A 19,366-nucleotide genomic window follows, 5' to 3' on the forward strand; every position below is an offset into this window, starting at 1 on the left:
CAGGTACGCAATAGCCCAGGGGGCGTGGCCTCAACATCCATGTCCTTGTTCTGAAGTCTTTCACCAGCAAACACAGCAAGAGCCAGAATGAAGGTTCCTTCCTGTCCTGGGGACGTGCTGAGACAAGGACTAGGCAGCCTCTGTCCCGTGTCTCAGCAGCCCTCCCCACCGCATCTACACAGTGCTGTCTGAGCGGCCTACCTTTCTGGGCTTCCTCAAACCGGTCGTTCTCGGCTAGCCACTGCGCATAGGGCACGTAGATATCATCCTTGAACTCAGGGTGCTTCTCACCTAAAGCAAAGGCCTAGAGGGAGGAGTCAGGCATTCTTAACACAGCGAAGCGGCCCCCGCAGCCCCTCAAAGTGTGGCACTTGGCTGAATCTGTTAGGGATGTCATATTTTGCCAGCCTGACAACTCGGGAGGGGGGGGGGAAGTGTCTCCCCCTCCCACCACCCCCAGAAACACAAAAACAAACCAGCTCTTTGAAAACAAAAGGCAATTAGCGGCAATATGCAACCGACTGGATTCAATAACAACACAGTCTGTTTCTGGAGCACAGAAGCAGCACAGAATCGGAAACATTTTATTTTGAGGGTTTGCGTGGGCTCCTGTAGCGCTGCAAACAGATTTCTTTTAATTGCAGGCGACACCTAAGGAACCAGGATTGACATTATCGTCATCACTGCTTACTAGCTGTCACAGACGCCTGTGGACAGTGTTGCATGGGACTCAGTAGCTACTTCATTAAAGCCCTAAAACCACCTGCCGGGCCGGGAGAGCAGGAGACAAGGCCTGGGAGGGCCTAAGGCATGCTAATTGCCACCACTGGATAGTGTCTGTCCTGAGGAGCCATTGCTTCTTCCATCCTGTCACCTCAGGAAGTGGAGCCACCTGGAGGGCAGACAGGAGCCAGGCTGCTCAGGTAGTGCCTTGCTTGCTAAGGCTCTGTCTGAGATCATCACGGGGCGGGTACCACTAACTCTCTCCAGGTGACATTCTTTCCAGGACACAGGCACAGAGGGGCTCTACCCTGGCTGCCTAGACAGCCTTGGCCCTAGGACAGCTGTGTCTCTGATCTGCCTGGCTGATTCTCCCTTCTGATCCTCTCACACCACAGCAGTCAAGACTGGGAAGAGAACAAGAGCAGGGAATCGCTGCCCTGGAAATAGCTCTGGTAGCTCGTAACGGAAAAATATGGTTGGCATTTTCCACCAAAATGCCACACGGGTTTTAAATGCCATGCTGGTGTGTCCCTACTTCAAAGGTGAGCCTGACACTGTGGGGCTAGTCAGAGGTGGCTCAGACCAGCAGCAGGCACTAGAGCTGTCATGCTGACACACACATTCCTACTGCCTGTCATGGGGCTAGCCCATAGCTGACAGCCTGTAACAATTTTCTGAATGAATGAAGGAACAAACGGGAAGTTATAGTGAAAAAGGCCCTCCAAGATATTCTGGCTCAGAGACTTTGAGGCAAAATCTGACTGCCAGGCAACCTTCCATCATGAGGGCAGCTTTTCTCCATCTTAGCCCTCGGCTGCTTAGTATCCACTTGCCTGTGGCTAGGGGGCTCAGGCAGAGTCCCAACCCAGCAAGAGCATTCTCTCACCTCATCCCAGCGCTTGGTGTCCACATATAGCTGCACCAGGGACTTCAGGTCACCAATCTTGAGGTAGGTCTCGGCAGCATAGCCAGGACTGTCCAGCTTCTTAAAGTAGCGAGCACACATGAGCAGGGGCTCACGCTCAGCCTTGTCCAGCTTCCGAGCAATGTCTATCAACCTAGAGAGTAAGGCACCTGTGAGGTCTGGAGGAGGAGGCAGTGGGAGGCCCCTGGTCCTCTCAAGGACGGGGCTCTGTGCTGGCTCATTCTGCTATGCCCCAAGCTAACAATGATGCTATGGCCCCTGGGAGGGGTTCCACAGGTAATTATGGAAAGGACGGATGCACACTTCAGAAGCAATGAAGACACTTGTCCGTACCTCATGTGCCTCTTAACACCAGTTGTAAATCTATCCAGTAAGATCTGGGATCCACCACCAATGCTGAGATGGACGCAGGAGATTTTCCATATGTGGTCTCATAGAATCACCTTTCCCCGCCCTCCCATAAGGTAAGATGACTTGAGTTTGAGTATACATAGAAGGTGAAGCACTCAGCCCATGACTCCCCAGCAGGAAGTGGCAAAGAGCGTGTTCCAGCACAGTCAGGAATTCCCACAGGAAAGCAGAGGCTGGGCATGAGACTGCCTCCGTCACTGACACTCTAGAGGAAGTGACAAGTGCGAAGCCTGTCCTGGGCCAGAAGGAAGGCTAGAAGCTCTGGCAGGGTCCTTCTGGCTAAGGCACTGACCCCAGGCAGGGACTCTGAGGTTCGGTCACTCTCATCTTCCTGGGAGTGATCACCTACCTACCACTCATTAGTACATAGGCTGGATTCAGTGTGCTTTTGGGGGTCTACGCAGCCCAGGGTTTGGAGCAAAGCCAATATCTCAGGGTGAGGACTCTACCCAGTCTGCTTTGTGTGAGAACAGAAGAGGCTGTAACAGATCCGAATCGCAGACAGGCGGGCTTAGGGAGGCCTGTCAGTCTGCGCTTAGAATAATAATGGCAACTAAAAATAACGCAGCTCATCAGAGAAAGGATATGTTTTTAGGAAAGGTAGCACAGGCAAGCCTCCAGAGCCTAAAAGCCCCACCCACCAAGCCAGTGTTCCTAGGGGAGAGAGGTACCTGTTACAGCCAGGCCCAGAAGAGGGACAGAACACACTTAATGTCTCTTCCTTGAACTAGTTAAATGTCCCCAGGGGAACTTAATACAGAGCATTTGCAAATGAAAGTGACATGAAAAACTAGTGGGAAAAGTAGAGACCATGAGCCTGCCTGGCTCCCATCAGCACCACCCTTTCTGTAGAGACAATACTTGTGGCACAATCTAAGATCTCAGCCTGTATCTTTCAGACAGTATTCCTAAACAAGGGAAGGTTGGGGGTAGGTTACCCACAAAGGCCCCTTGGTGAGAGACCCACATACCACTCTGTCCTCCTCCCCAGGGCTTGACTATGCCACTGGCTTCTATGGACCACACTGTTGCCTCTTAAACAACCAGTGGCCTTTAATGTACAGACTCCTTCACCTCAGCTGCCCCTTGCTCAGCCCTAAGATGGAACCGTCGTGTGGCCTGTTCGCCTCCTCCGTTCTCTTGTAGCTAGCTTCAACTCCTCTCTGTTCCAGCAGCTCCACTCTACCCTGGGGCCTCAAGCCACCAAAATCCCTGCCGGCCTACTGTGTCTCCTGCCTATATCTGTTCCCCTTCTAACGGTCTCTACCTGAAAGTTCTGGACAGCCACTTCACAAAGCCATGGCTCCAGGGTTCCCTTCCCTGACGGCCTGAGGGGTCTTCCTGTGCTCCTCCCGGGCACTGAAACCACCCGTCAGTCTACAGCTTCGCCTAGGACTCCCCAGATGCTTGGCCTTTGAGGATATGAGTCCCCCCCCTGAGGCTTGCTTTCTTCATTTGACAGATGAATGCAGAGATTACAGATCTGAAGGTGCAGGGCAGAATCAGAGGCCTGGAAGGTCAACACAGTGCCTGAGGTGCATCTGTGTGTGTCCCTTAGGCCCCTACTACCCTCTTCTCAAACTCCTCAAAGGCAGTGCTACCTTGTTCAAGCTCTTTATCTGCCAAAGAACCTAGTCGCTTTCATGTTTGGTTCCAATATTTAAAGAAACATTTTTTTCCCTTGTCAATCAAAAACTCAGAGTTGACACACTGCCAAGTGTTCCCAGGCAAGGGCTGAAACCTACATGTCAACCCAGCCGTGGTTGCCACTGATCTCTATGGCCTTGGTGTGCTCCCCTGCTGAGATGTACATCTCCACCGCAGCTTTGGGCTCGTTGATGTTTCTGGCCCAGTCAGCCTGCTTGGTGATGAGCATCTTTGTTTCTTTGGGGTCTCCAGATCCAAGGAAATCCTGAGGAAGCACAACAAACAAAAACACTCCGGATTAGGACTTCCCGTGCCAGCATTACATCAGCTCCCGAAAGCAGAGCAGGGAAGGGCTCCACTTGGCTGTGCAAAGGAGCAGGATGCATGAGAGCCCAGCTCTGTGTGACAGCATGTGGGGAAGTCCCAGGTGTCCAGGAAGGGAGTGTGCACGGGCCATCCACAAGTGCTGCTGGGGCCCCAGGGCAGGCCAAGGACTGTGGCCCTCCATGTTTCCTTCCCTTCACACTTGTTCTAAACACCTTACAGACTCTGTAGAGAAGGATTGGGAGCAGGCTGCTTTGTGACCTTCCCAGTTTGACAGAAGCATGACTAGCTGGGAATTTACAAATGCTAACCCTAGAATCACTAGTTATACACTGGAATGACACCAGATGCTCCAGGCTGGTGCTAGGTACATGGTCCTCTAAACTTAGACAAGGATGCACAGAGTTCTGGGTTTGGTCCCTGGTGTCCTCCTCTGGCTGCCACACTGAAGTGCTTTTTCTCATCTCTTTTGGTAGAAGCTCTGTGGCCTGAACTCAGATCATTCTGTTAGCTTTGCCCTAAGATATGTCTACGATAGACCTGGGGCAGAACACCCCTTGGCTCATTCTTCCTCCTCCTTTTTTTTTTTTTTTTTTGAAACAGGGTCTCACTATGTTGCCCTGGAGACCAGGCTGGCCTCAAACTTATAGAGATCTGCCTGCCTCTGCCTCCCACCACTACCTGGTGGTTCATTTCTTAACTGAGTGGATCAGATCTTGTCTTGAGGTCAGTCTGCAGAAGCAGGAGCATGACCCACAAAGGGAAGGAGCCTTAGATGAAGGAAATAGTCCTTTCTGGAGGTTCAGGGATTGGGTAGGTCCTGGGATCTTTTTCTCCCAATGAAGGGTGTTCCCTGAGGGCCATGACCAGCTTTCCTGGGTTACCACCAAGATGCATCAGAAACAGCCTCAGAATGTTCCCTTTTCAAGATGGAGCTGCCACTGTTGAAGCTGCCTGAGTGCTGACACTTTTTGAGGTGGGGCTTTTTAAAAGGGGGAACTGAGAGACGTACAGCGAAGATCTGCATTGCTAGTGAGAAGTGGTTTGTCTGAGGAAAATGTACCCTACAGAGAGTGCTCTGTGTCAACCTCACAAAGTATAAAAAAAGCACTCCTTTCCTCACGATTAACACTCATTTGTCAGGAAAGTGCAGTCAATGTATGCAGAAACCCACTTGAACAATTAGTTCATTTCTTTTTCCATTTGCTTTCAGGGTAATTATGTAGCCCCTAAACCATATATTAGGTCGGCCTAAGACAGCCAAATAATTCAGGAAGGGGAGGAAGGGCATCATTTTACCTGTTACAAACCAAATAAAGACAGGGCTGGCTGTAGCTAGCTTCTGCTTCCCCTGGGGGGCACACAGAGAAGGGTCTGGGGAGCAGACACCAGGGACACCTGGCCTAGGCCATTACAGACACACTTCCCTCTTGGCAGTTATGACATCAACTCTTCATGAACACAAAGCTTTCCTGCTCGGCTAGCTGCATGAGGTTAGCAGCAGAGACAGGCATTATAAAAGCACAGAAATGTCCTTCAAAGAGACTTTGGCAAAGGGAACACTCAGTTAGGTAGCAGAGGGAAAAGGCCAAAAGCTAAGAGGTGGCCACAATGTGAAGCATCTCCCCAAGGGGACCACGCAGGCACACAGCTCTGTGGCTTGCAGGGACTTCCCTGACAGGAGGCACACCTCCTCCATCCCAGCAGTCTACTCAGAGCCTATGACTTTATTCAAGCTGGGTCTAAATAGTTCCTTCAAAGCTCAACCAAGTGGGTTTTCAAAGGCTCTTTGGTTCTATGAAGCCAATTTACATGTTATCTCGAGGCCACAGCAAAGACTTTGTCCTGGAGTGGACAGAAAGGGGCTGTGCTGAGTGATGAATGAGACTGCGCAGGGTTCTCATGCTCCGTGCTTCTGATAAGGACGCACTACACAGGAGCTAAGAGCATTATAATCCCTTTATCACCACATAAACATGTCACTTGTCCGGAAAGCATACAATTTATTTGTACGTGGGAATGTAATTTAAAAATTTTCCAAAAACCAGATTGAATCTTGGGAAGCAATTTTCGAGTAAACAAAAACATGCCATGTTAATAAGCACTGTATCTCCCACCCCCAACATAATGTGTATGTGTGCACACATTTCCTAAATGCAGACTACCAAGCCAGGGTGGGGTGTGTGTGTGTGTGTGTGTGTGTGTGTGTGTGTGTGTGTGTGTGTGTGTGTGTGTTCTTGAGATGGAACCAACATACTGGGAATTGTGATCAAAAATTAAAATCAAAACAAGCCCAGAGTATTGACTTTCATGGAGAGCCACACCAGATGGAGCGTATGAACAGGCTGCACTGCTGGGTAGGAGGCCAGCGGTGCAGGAAACACAGGGGAACCATGACAAGGACCCAAAGTGGGAGGAGCGGTGACCAGAGGGAGGTCTAAAGGCACCCATCCTGGAGCCATACCCGGCCCTCCCACTTTCCTAAGTGTGTGTGTGTGTGTGGTGTGTCTACTGTATAAAGTACTGGGATTGAGCCCAGGGTACCTGCTCTACAACCGAGGCACATTCCTGGACGTGGACTTGTATTTTAATTTGGTCATATGCCTCATTTTTTCTTTCTCTTCCTTCCCTTCCTCCTTCCCTCCTTCCTTTCTTCCCTCCCTCCCTTCCTCCTTCTTTCCTTCCTGTCATGTAATCCTGGACGTGTGCTGGTGGGAGCACGGAAGAGGCTAGGGAAGAAGAGAAAGCAGAGGAAGCCTGAAGCCCAGATGTGAAGTGTGAGGGAGGGAAGCACAGGGGCAGCCTGGAGATTCATCCCTGCATGAAGGAGCCACAGGCTCTCACTGAGGGGTAGGAGAAGAGCCCAGCTGTGGTTAGGCACAGACACACAGAGAAGAGTGGGGAAGCCGTCATACCTGGGACTCTTGAGCTACATGATTAGCATTAACAGCCATTTAATGGCTATGGCTAGGACTTGAGGATGCCACAGGATTTTGAGGGTCTCAAAGCCATCTGTGGACCCTCCTGAGGGAGCCACTGCACCTAGCAGGCTCAGTGAGGCACTCTAAACTCAAGCTGCTTGGAGCAGGCTCTCTGGAGAGCCGGCTGCAGGGAGCCACAGAGTCCTCCCTTGTGGGAGGATCAGCTTGTCACGAAGAACACCAAATCTTGCTAGTTGCCGACCCAGGTCTGAGGCAGTCTGTGGAGACTGCCCTAAGCCCTCGGTACCTGGTGACAACATCATGCTGGTATGCTCAAAGCCCACACACTGTTCTCCTCAGGCACTCTGATGTGCTGTCCCTCTGACATCCACCTTTGGGGTTAGCTTTCAGTCCATTTCAACCTGATGGCTGTACTGAAGGTCCCCTGTTTATTAATCTACCCATCCTTTTCCTTAGGTCATTCCCATTTTATTTTTTAACTAATTAATTAATCACTTTATTTATTTTTGGGTTTTCAAGACAGAGTTCCTTGTGTACTCCTGGCTGTCCTGGAATTCTCTCTGTAGATCAGGCTGGACTCAAACATACAGAGACCCACCTGCCTCTGCCTCCTGAGTGCTGGGATTAAAGGCGGGGCCACCACCACCACCACCCCCAGAGTCATCCCCATCTTCTGTATCATTTCTTGGACACATGACTTAAGACACTCACTGCAGGTCAGAGCCTGGGGAACTCCTGGTGGCAGGCTGGGCCCAGGACAGGGTGGGTTACCTTGGCATACTCAAACATGCAGAGATCAGTATACATGTCCAGTGCGAGGTTCTCGTGGCCGCTCCTCTTATACAGCTTGGCTGCCTCGTGGAACTTCCCTTGGTAGGAAAACACATCTGCCAGAAACAGGTCATTGTTGGTCTCTCCCCGCTTCTTCCTCTCCTGGAAAAATTAGAAGCACAGGAAATGGCCTCCATAGCCCTGACAGGAAGCAGCCTGTACAAAGGCTAGCTGCTGCTATTTCAGGCTAAGCCCCTGGGTCTTCCCACTGGAGCCCACCCTCGGCTCCTGGGCTGCTATGTCTCTCACCTATGTCTCTATTGGGAATGTTCAACAACAAAAGCAGATTCTTTTTTTTTTTTTCCAGACAACTGAAGATCAAACAAGAAGCGATCCTTTGTTTGCTCAGTGGAAATTCCACAGGACTGCTTTCCTGTACGCTTGCCCAAGGCAACCTTGGGATAACTTGAACAGTTAGGGATAGCCCTTGCATTCCCAAGATCTCCCAAAGCCCCAGACACCTTGGTGACAGAGCTGTGACCTAGACTGATGACAGACAAGGACAAAGTCTAAGATGTTTGTTTGTTTGTTTTTCAAGACAGGGTTTTCATGTGTAGCACTGGCTGTCCTGGACTTGCTTTGTAGACTAGCCTCGAACTCACAGAGATCCATCTGCCTCTGCCTCCCGAGTGCTGGGATTAAAGGCATGCACCACCACGCCTGGCTCAAAGTCTGAAATTTTCAACCAAGATGGAGGCCATAAAGCAGGCTCACAAATCTAACTGTGAGAAGAGGAGACATTATGTGTGCTGGCTGGTTTTATGTCAACCTGACACAAGCTCCTCAACTTACAAAATGACCCCACCAGACTCACCTGTGGGTAAGCCAATAATGTTTTCTTGATTGATGTGGGAAGTCTAGCTTACAGTAGGTGGTGCCACCCGGGGCTGGTGTCCTGGGTGCTATAAGAAAGCAGGCTGAGCAAGCCTAGGGAGCAAGCCAGTGGGTAGCGCTCCTTCACGGTCTTTGTTTCAGCTCCTATCTCCACCTTCCCGCCCTGACTTCCCGCAGGGATGGACTGTGATGTGGAACGGTAAGCTGAAATAAACCTTCCCTTCCCAGGCTGCTTTTGCTTACGGTGTCTTATGACAGCAACAGAAACCCTAACTAAGACGCTGTGTGCGCTAGTGCCTACTTCATGCAGGAGACCTGTTCTCAGTGAGCCCAGCACCACCAAGCACTGCTGTGAAGGAAGGTGATGTAAATCAGGCACAGCCAAGGTCACACAAAGCTCACTCTTGATATCCCATGATTCCACCTTCTGAAGCAAGGGACAGTCCCTAACACACAGCTGTGTGCACATATATGTGCACACGTGAGTGCATGCACACTCAGCAGTGCTGAGGATGATGAGAAACACCCACACACACCTTCCTCCTGTGTTGGGAACACTCATTAGTCTAAAGCTCCAGTATTTGTAAACACTTGCCAGCACTCAGCCCTCAGCCCCAGCAGTTGCCTTTTGCTTGTTTTCTGTCAACTGTATCGCACTGGAGGAAGATGAGACATGGAATCAAACTCCTAGACAAGCTGGTGGAAGTTTCAGCAGCTGGAGACAACATGCTTCACCAGTGATAGAAATAATTTTAAGCCTTCACATAGTGCAGGCTAATCAACCAATAAGCTGACATCTAGGACTGTGAGTGAACTAAACTTTTGTAGTGAGATCGGTGTCAGTTGGTGTGGAATGTGGGCTGCAGAAGAACATGCTTGTAAAGGACTGTCAACACAGATGGACTGTTCTGCCACCAGTATGCTATCCTCCCAAGTTCAACAGGAACCACTGAGGCATTCCCTGGGTAAAGCTGGCCACCCAGAAGCCAGAAGCCGGGGCCTCAGGACCATCACAGGGATCAGTTGAGCACGTTCTGCTTTTCCCCAGAGACAATACAGAAATGCAACAACTCTCAGTGCACAGATCACTGGCAGAGGTAGACCTTTTGAACTGACTAGGATACGACAAGGGATGGGAGTCAGTCTTCACAGAAGCCAGCTACTTCTGTGCAAGAAAAGTAAAGCTCTGTAGCTGTGGATGAAGGTTCCAAGGGCCCAGTTGGCTAACACCAAGTACCAGCCCCAGGAGCCAGCCAGCAGCCTGGGACAATGGCACCCATCCCAGGGCGGGCTCACAAGGTAACGTGGAGAGCTTAGGGAGAAGCAGGGGAGTAAGTCTGAGTTCCAACAAGTTTCTGAACACAGCCCCACAAAGATACGCTCCATCCTCTCCTGACTGTCCTTTCTCCCCCGCCCCCGCCCCCAGCAGGACTGACAACAATAGCACCTGCCTCACCACACTGAGGGCTCGACAAACAACAGCTACCATATTGGAGCCTCCCTTGCCTCAGCTCTGCTTACTGTCCCCACCCCAGGCTGGGGCCCACGACAAGTGTTCATTCTGCTGAACTGAGTTAGAGGGGCAAGACATTTGCAATTTCCTCCCTGCTTCCATCTGGGAGCTCCAATGTGTCTCACATTCCCTTAGCCTCACAATAAATCTGTTCAGGAGAAAGAAATATGTATGCCTTTTTACAGACAGTCAGACAGCACTGAGATACACAGAAATTAAAAATAGCGTCTTCCATCACTGGTGCAGTCAGACCGGACTTGTTAGCCCACCACCGGCCTTTTGGGAAGGAGGGTGGCTTGGGAGGTCTCAGGGCAGTTTAGGAACATTTGGAAAATGCTTTATTCACTGGCAGATTAGTTGAGTCCTGAATGGCAACAGCTCTTCATCCCAGAGAGGTACACCAGGTGCCATGAGCCTGACTGCCTCCTGGCAGTACCAGGAAAGGGTAAAGCCCAGACTCACAATGTAGACCAGGGTGGTCTCTGCCTTCTGAGTGCTGGGATTACAGGTGAGCACCACCACTGCCCAGTGTATACACACCATCTTAGGAGTAAGGAACCAAAGCTTAGAGAGACCCAAACCTCCTGCCTCATTCAGCTACCAAGTGACTAATGGAATGCTGCCTTTATGTGGCCACTCTGTCCACCAGAACAGACTACAAGGCCTGGGACCCCATGTCCTCGGGGTCCTGAGAAGGAAGATGGTTTCGTCAGTTACCTCAATACTGCTGATCAGCTCTAGGTATCGAAGGTCCTGGACTCTGGTGAAGGCCTATGGGAAGGGAATAAGAACAGAGTCAGCTGCCTTCTTGTTCTCCACAGGCTGGTGGGGGCGGGGCACATCAAGCTCTAGAAAGACAGCCAGCAGGCAGGAAGGGCTTGGGAGGCGTGCCACCCAGCGAGGCACAGCCTGTCTTCATCTCAAGGATTAGTCCTTACAAAGAACTGTAAAGAAGTCCTGGGAGGATCAATCATTTTGGGATTAGGTAAAACAGAACTATGATCCTGTAGTCTGCACTGGAACTCCTTGTCAGACACTGCTCATAACGGAAAGGCAGGCCGGGCTGATTCCCGTCAATGGCATCTGCAGAGTAGGCAAGACACACAGACAAGAGCCCGCACGCTTCTCCCTGTGACTTGGATGGGAGGCAGCAGACAGCTGGCTAACTCAATGGTGCTATGCACACAGGGACAGGAGGGGAAAGCTTAGGAGGACGGCAGGGGATAATCTCCTGGTCTCTAGAAAATAGATTTGCATCTTACCCCTGACCATCCTCTGCTTGGACCCCCAGTAGAGGTAGAGACATCTAATGCATGATTTCTAGAAGGTTGTGAGGTCAGGCAGGCTGGTGCCAGTGAAGTGCCTTTTGCTGCTTTCAGGTACCACAAGGGGCTTAGGGGAACTGACCTTCCTAAGATCTGCTGGCAACATTTCTAACCAGCTGTGCTTTCTGTGATGTCCATGTGAAATGGACTGACCCAGACCCAGAGCAGCAGCTCCTGGGCCATTGTAGTTCAGAATGCACAGCAGCCCTTGGCCATTGCTAGGCACCTTCCATACTGGAAGAATGGAGGAAAAGATCAAGTCACCCAGCTTCCAGCTGCCTCACAGATGACCACAGGGTGATTTCGTCCTTTCATTCTACAGGACTGGGATCTAGTCAAAGGCTGGGGACACAAGAATTTCACTTGGCCTCTGTCCCCCTCCCTAGTTCAGAGGGTCACAATAGAAAGGGGAGGCTAGGCAGATTAAACGGAGAGCTAAATCTCCTTGAGGCCAGATACCCCTGGGAGGACACTTCCTGTCTGAGCATGAGCACTGGCAGACTGCAGGATTAGGCGAAACACTGCCCAGCAGGGGCCTGGCAAGTGGCTTTCTTTCTGAAACAGGGACTTATTATGTGGCCTAGGCTGGCCTTGAACTTCTGCACTCAAGGGATGTTCCTGCCTCAGCCTGCTGAGAGGCTGGGGTGAGAGACAGACTCCACAGTGCCTATACTTGGCTTTTCTTGAAGAACTGGTAAAAGGGTAAATCAGACAGTGTGTGAATAAAGGCCATGCAGGACTATGCCAAAGGCCGTACAAGCTGCCTTCCTCATCTGTGTTCCTTGAAACAAGTACCCAAGTCAGTCCTTGCTAATGAGCAGGGTAGAAAAAGGAGACTCAGGTCTCAGCGCAGCTCTGAGCCCTGGCAGGACCTTGAGCCTGTTTCCTTCCTGCTTTTGGGCTCCAGCCACCTTCTTTGTGGTCAGGCAAGCAAGTGACGCCCTGTCCAAGGATCTTTCTGGCTCTGGATTCTTGGATTTGATAGCTCTGCCACTGACATCCTTCAGCCCTGATATACCGCAGAGTCAGGGTGCTATTCAGAGTGGTCAGTCACAAGACTGTGAATAACTTCCACAGAGGGAAGTGGGGAGCAGGGAACAGATGCAGCTGGCAGCACTAAGCAGCTCTCCTGTGCCATCTAGTGGGGACACTCCTCCTGAGTGACTGACACCCAGGGGAGAGGAAAGCCAAGTATTCAGAATTAAGATAAAACAGTAGTCAAGGTCTGTGGTCAAAGCTTTATGACTCTCCTAAATATCATACTGTCCACAAGAAATACACACACAATTTTCATTTGTCAAGAAAAATTAATAAAGAAACACTATTCTAACAAAGAACCCAGGGCTTCGATATGATCATCTCTGTTCTCAGTGTTCTGGGATGCAAGGTGGGGTTGACATGACTAGAGGGCTGCATGCTAACTTCCGTCCCCTCCACAGCTCACAGGTGATGTGCTGGGTGGTGCAGGACAATGCTAACGGAAGCTGGCGTCAAGTTCTAGGTGGAAAAGGGTAACAGTCTAGAGGGAAGACAATTTTATTCCCAGGGATCCTGTTGCTATTCTTCACTTGCTGGCATTTCTGGGTGGGGCAGGAGAAGGAAGTTCCTCTAGGAGAAGCCTCCCCTTTCCCCTGATTTCCCAAAACCCTAATCTAATACTTTCCCAATGCTTATCTGATCTAAAACCATGTAGGAAATTATTGGGTAGGTTTATTTTTTCTTCATGTGCTGTGTATTGAACCAGGGCCTTGTGCATGCTAGCCAGTGCTCTACCGCTGAGCTGTGACCCCTCCAGCTCTGTGTGATATGGTTGGCGACTGCACAGCTCCTCCCCTTTGCCAGGCCTGGGCAGGCCTCAGGGGTGAGAACAAAATACGGGATGAGCACTGTGCATTGTCACACTCTCCCTTTAGAACCGGGCTAAGGAGGTCAGGCTGAGAGAAAAGGCTTGGGGAAGAGCCCCGCTCCGAGATGTGCTCTGGTTCAGTTGTTCCCTGTTTAAGAGGAGGCGGGCACCACTTATGTCTGCAGGTGCTTCAGCACCAACAGCCTGGGCAAAAGGAGCCTCTCCACTTGGCTATGGGAGGGAAAGCAGGGGAAAAGGAGAGGCTGGAAGTCACTCCTTCTTCTCCCTCAATCTATCCGATGGAAACACACCTGGGCCTTTTCATGGGCTTAGAAAAACATTAACTGGCCATTTTTTTAGCTTTAATTGACTACAAGTGACCACACTGCTGTGGGAATCAGAGAGCCTTGCCATCTCTTGCCCTATGCCAGTGCTAAGGACAATGGGCTGTGATAAATGGCTGATACTTGGTTACTTCATGAGGACAGGGCCTAGTACTCCAGAATCCTCCAGAGAAACAACCTAGGAAGGTTGCTACTGCCAGGCCCATAGTGAAAGAGGTGACCGAGGGGAGATCAGAACTCAGGGCAGTTTGACTTCAGAAGGGGCATAGCTGCTTCTGCCCCTTCAGTGTAACCTGGACGCCTTCGGCCTCAAGTGACCTTCCAAGGCCCAGATCCCCGCTCACACTGACTAGATGCATACCTTCTTTGCAGTTTCAAACTCTAGGCCCTCTAGAGCTTCCATGGCTAGTTCACGCCAATCAGTGTCTGTCACACCCAAGCAAGCGATCTGGTAGGCTTCTCTGAACATTTTCCTATCCAGGTACTGGTACATCGGAGCGGACTGCAGGGTTTCAAGGAGAAAGAGAATAGTCTGTTCAGAGCAGTGCAAAGAGTCAGATTCCAACCAGGCCTACTTCCAGATGTTCACAGTGACATCACTGGAAATACCTACATCAAACTGCAGCCATCAGTCAGCATGTTTGAAGCCTCACCCTGGTGTGTCGTCCCCTGCCCCCAACTGCCTTCTTTTCTGCCACGCCCTCCTGCTGAGCCACAGTGCTCCCACCACACGCTTCTGGCTGTGACCTGCCCTCCCCTTCTCTAGGTCTATCTGACCCTAAGATGTCACCGTCTCTGGGAAGGATCTTGCTTTCCCCCAGCCCCTACCCCATGTAGGTATGGGAGATGCCTACTTGGCTTGTTAAAGCTCTGCAAACAGGCTCCTCCTGGAAACTCTTCCCTGCTTTCTCCTCATGCCCCAAGAGAAGGAGTTCGAGCTGCCCTTGATCTCTGTGTAGACAGATCTGAGAATAAGTCCCTGAGGTTTTTGGTGCTGAAGACCAACTCTCCCCTCCAGACCAAGCTGCCTAGCTAAGAATATCTACAAGTAGTCCCTAATGACTTCCTTTTCTAAGGCTATAAAGAGCTTTGCAGTTGTCCAAACAACCCTGTGTAAGGAGGTGTTGTAACTTTGATACAGCCCAGGAGACAGAGACTCCTAGAGGACACCTGACTTGCCTGAGGACACAGACCTAGCAAACAAATTAAAATATCTCTCTCTCCCTTCTCTCTCTCTCTCTCTCCCTCTCTCTCTCTCTCTCACACACACACACACACACATACACACACACACACACGAGCAAGAAAGAGGTGACCTGATATTCCTGTTCTTGTGCTCCTTCTTGGGGCGCGCATGCGTGCGTGCGTGCGTGCGTGCGTGCGTGCGTGCGTGCGGCTTCAGGGACCCTTGTCTCCCTTCTGGATTGCTGGGCAGTAGCTCTCAATCAGCCAGTACCTCTGTGTTAATGGTTCCCAAATGTGGAATTGGAAATGCTGTTTTCTCCATTGGGGACTTTATTTTTGAAATTTCCGGTCCATTTTTTTAACCCCTTCAGAATTAAAAGAAACCTTTTCCCTTTCAAGCCAATCTACCTTCTGACAGCAAGACACAGCTGTTCCTGGGAGCTTGTTTTTCCTGCGGTGCCACACCATCCACTTCCCCATACCATAGGGAGGCAGCTGGCCACAGAGTAGGAGCAGCTGAGCTAGCACCCAGGCCTGGCTCAGCCACTTCCTCACCACCAGGTGCCCCCTGGGGAAATGTGCTCCTTCTGTTTAGAGACTGCAACTCAGGCTACCGTGGGCCAACGAGGCGCTTTAAAAGAGGCAAAGTAACCACCTCCCCAGACACAGGTTTCATCACCTCCTTGAAGCTTTCTCAAACTCCACCCGCTCTGCCTCACAATGAGCTCTATTTTCTAGACTCCTCAAACCCTCTGGTCCACTTTACTTCGGTTTTGTGGCTTTTGCTATTTCATGACTGTCTGTAATAAGAAGGAATAATAACAGGAATTGGGACAGGCAAAAGCTGAAAATGGGTGTAATTAGCCCCATTTCACAGTGGCAAAGCTGTAGTCTCAGCTCCTCTGGAGGTAGAAGTGGGAGGATTACTTGAGCCCTGGAGTTCAAGACCAGCCCAGGCAACATGGCAAGTGCTTGTCTCAAACAAAACAAAGCAAAAACCAATGACCCCATCACACAGAAAAGAAATGAGGTCCCGAAGGGGGAGACGAAGTGTTCAGGATGCAGCTGGATCAGGTTGCAGGATCAGAACCCAAAGCCAGGGCTCCTTTCCCCAAGCTGCAGAACTTCCTGCTACACTGACCGTCCTGTGACATGGAGACATTAAAATGCAGCCCAAGGTGAGCTGATGGAGTGCTACCACAGCAGGAGGGTGCGAAAGACATACTACTGAACTAGCCCCCTCTGAGCAACCCCTTATCTGGCTGCTGTATTCACAGCATGACGTCATAGAGCACAACTCAGGCTTGCTGCCCTACTTGGCAACTCCAACACACCAGTTCTTGCACAAGATGATACAAATTTCGAAAGGAAACCAAAAATCCCAAGAGCAGGAATGGGGCTTTTTGCCTGGTCTGGAGGCCCTCTAAACCGCAAGACTGGAGGCTGAGGGGACAGATAAACAGCCTTTGTCTCCAGAACGCCTTTCCCAATGTTTGGCAGCTCTGGCCTGCTGCATCAGCAGGAAGGCTGCAACCAGCAGAACCTTGGCTGCCGACTCTTGAGGCCCTGGCAGGAGGGGCCCAGCAGCCCCTCCAGCTCCTCTTGGCTTAGCCAGAATCAGGGAGCAGCAACTGCATTTATTTTTTGAGGTTAGGACAGCAGTCTGGGGAGAAAATCTTTTAATAATCGAAGCCTGTTTGGCACAGTGAGGGAGAGGGGGCTCCTAGCAGATGTGGTGCTTGGGTTTAGGATGCTGATGGGGAGCAGATAAGGACAGCAAGAAGAGACAAGCAGGCAGTGCTGTCCTCCCCTGCCACCACACAGCACCCTGTTCCAATCTCTCATGCTTTCTCTTTTTCCGCTGCTTGTTCACATCAGAATTTACTGCCACTGCTTAAATGCTCACTATGTGTGGCTCAGGAGCTGATGTGGACACTGCGGCAGGAAGTAACAAGGGCTTCCATGACTCTGGGGAAGACGTAGGTGGAGTCTGTAGACCAGGTCCGTGTAAGCGGGCAGACTAACAGAGCATTCTAGAGGAAAGGCAGTCTGGAATGTCTGAACATCTTTCAGGTCCTTTGGGCCAGCAATTTCACTTCTTGGAATTTATACTAAGTCAGGGCAGATACTAGGAAGATACCTACTAGTTACAAGAGCAAAAAGCTTTGGGCAGCCAGGTGTGGTGGCGCATGCCTTTAATCCCAGCACTCAGAGGCAAAGACAGGTAGATCTCTGTGGGTTTGAGACCAGAGTTCTAAGGCAGCCAGGACCAATAATGAGACTCTGCTGTGGGTAGTAGAACTGACCAATAGTAGGAGCTGGTAGAGTAAGCTCTGTAGTGCCCTGTAACAGAAGTGCTTCATCTACTACAGACAAAGCTGGGTGCACTGTGGGAGGGCATGGGAGCTTGGGGCAGGAAGGTGCTCCAGGCTGCACAGTGGAACACATGACCAACTGCATTATTACCAATGGAGAACTGAGCAACGTACAGGAGGAACCACTTGTCATTTCTCACACGTATATGTGAGCCTACAATTGTCTTACTGTTTGAAAATTCTCGTAAAGTATATTCACTGACATGGCACAACATTTCCAGTAGGCTGCTGAGCAAAGAGCCAGATTAGTAAGTAAGTGGGGTGCTTGGTTTTGGCAATTGTTTTTGCTGTTAGTGAGTTTTGGTTTGGCTTGGCTTTTGTTTTAAGAAAAAGTATTGTGATATATCCTAGGGTGCCCTTAAACTTGAAATTCTCCTACCCCAGCCTCAAAGTGCTGAGTTTATAGACATGAGCTACACTACTAGGTCGGACTGCTAGTTTACAGTCATCAATTCATCCAAGGGAGAGGCCTGGAAGATCTAAATATCAGGTCAAAAGAACTTGGCATAGGGACTAGCAAGATGGCTAAAGAGGTAAAAAGTATTTGCTGCACAAGTGTGACAACGCAAGTCTAGCCTCCAGAACCAACAATGGGAGAAATTACCAAAAGTTGTCCTGTGACTTAGGACCTCTGGAAGAGCAGCTAGTGCTCTTAATCCCTGAGCCATCTCTCCAGCCCCAACTAACAAACTTTAACACATTTAAAAGACAAGATGGCATAAAGTAATTAAAAGCGCATCCTCTCGCTTATGGTCCATATTCAGTAGAGTAAGTACAATAATACATCTGGGTCTGGAGGAACGGCTCGGTGGGTAAGAGAGGACCCATGTCACCTTCTCAGCACCCTTGTGAGGTGGCTCACGGCACCCCGAAACTCCAAGGAATCTGATGCCCTCTTCTGTCCTCCATGCGCACCAACACTCATGGATGCACACCCGCACACGCACGCATACACACAGACACACATTTTAAAAAATCAAATATTCTCTTGAAGATGGGATGCTGGGGTTCAAGTTTCTTCTTAGTGTTTCCCTTAGTTTTATGACAGCTCTGTAGGGAATGTTACTCACTCAGGGACTAGCAGACAGTCCCTGCTCCACCTAGTCTCCGCTCACACACAGCATCGTCACTCAAGCACGTATGCACCCACCATGCTGGACTTGCACTAACATAGGCAATGCAGCAGGAAGGGCATCAGAAAGAAGCGACGGTCAGTGGGTGTGCGGACTAGATTTGTGTCAACTTCACACAACACTATAGTTATCTGAGAGGAGGAAACCTTGATTGAAAAAAAAAAGCCTCTATAAGGTTAGGCTAAGGGCCAGCCTGGAGCATTTTCTTAATTGGTGATTGACAGGGGAGGGCGTAGCCCATTGTGGACAGGGTGGTCCTGGGTTCTATAGAAATGCAGGCTGAGCAAGCCATGGGGAGCTAGCCAGTAAGCAGTACCCCTCTATGGCCTCTGCATCAGCTCCTGCCTCCAGGTTCCTGCCCAGTTTGAGTTTTTGTCCTGACTTCCTTCAGTGATGGACCCTCTCCTCCCCAGCTCACTTTTGGTCATGGTGTTCCATCCCTCACAGCAATAGACACCCTGACTAAGACAATGGGGCTGGGCTTCTTGTCTAGAAACACAGGGCTGCACACAGCAACCTGAGACATCACAGATCCCACACTCCCCCCTCCCTCTCTTTGCTGCAGTCTGAGGGCCTGACTACTCCGTTTTGTGTGTCCTACAGCTGCAGAGGAGTAACAGGACTCAGGTTACCTGTGGCACCTCCACAGCAGACATAGAGAAGACATGAAGACAGAAGATCTTGGAGCCGTTGTAGCCAACCACAAAGCCCTGCAGCTTCTGCTGGTGCACTGGGAAGGTGCTGGCCTTGATGTTGAGGTAGCCTCCCCCGGAGAAGCACAGCATGTCCTCACACTGGGTGTTCCAGGCCACACTATTGGCATTGGGTTCCTAAAGGACAGAGGCCTGTGAGGCACGGACACCACTCCCACCCCTTCCTAAAGCTGGGGTCACACTGAGTACTGACGGCAGGATGAAGGGAAAGGAGGAAAGGGGGTCATAAAAGACGGGATGAGGCAAACTCCTCTACGTACCGGTAGAGTGATGCAATTTTTGGATATGTGCTATT

At 50.5% G+C, this 19,366-nt stretch overlaps 1 protein-coding gene across 4 annotated transcripts in view; it reads right to left on the reverse strand.

The window, feature by feature from the left end:
* IFT122 (intraflagellar transport 122) overlaps positions 1 to 19,366 on the reverse strand; it is a 68,438-nt gene that overhangs the window by 11,639 nt on the left and 37,433 nt on the right. For all 4 annotated transcript variants that reach the window (XM_084765184.1, XM_084765185.1, XM_084765187.1 and 1 more), the window contains 7 exons: positions 18,991 to 19,188; positions 14,027 to 14,167; positions 10,868 to 10,921; positions 7,744 to 7,905; positions 3,805 to 3,971; positions 1,610 to 1,781; positions 202 to 304 (listed from right to left, as the gene is read on the reverse strand). In XM_084765184.1, coding sequence (XP_084621310.1) covers positions 202 to 304; positions 1,610 to 1,781; positions 3,805 to 3,971; positions 7,744 to 7,905; positions 10,868 to 10,921; positions 14,027 to 14,167; positions 18,991 to 19,188 — 997 coding nt within the window. The remainder of the gene's footprint in view (positions 1 to 201; positions 305 to 1,609; positions 1,782 to 3,804; positions 3,972 to 7,743; positions 7,906 to 10,867; positions 10,922 to 14,026; positions 14,168 to 18,990; positions 19,189 to 19,366) is intronic.

The sequence above is a fragment of the Acomys minous genome (assembly GCF_964271855.1).
Source record: "Acomys minous genome assembly, chromosome: 17".
Classification (NCBI taxonomy): domain Eukaryota; kingdom Metazoa; phylum Chordata; class Mammalia; order Rodentia; family Muridae; genus Acomys; species Acomys minous.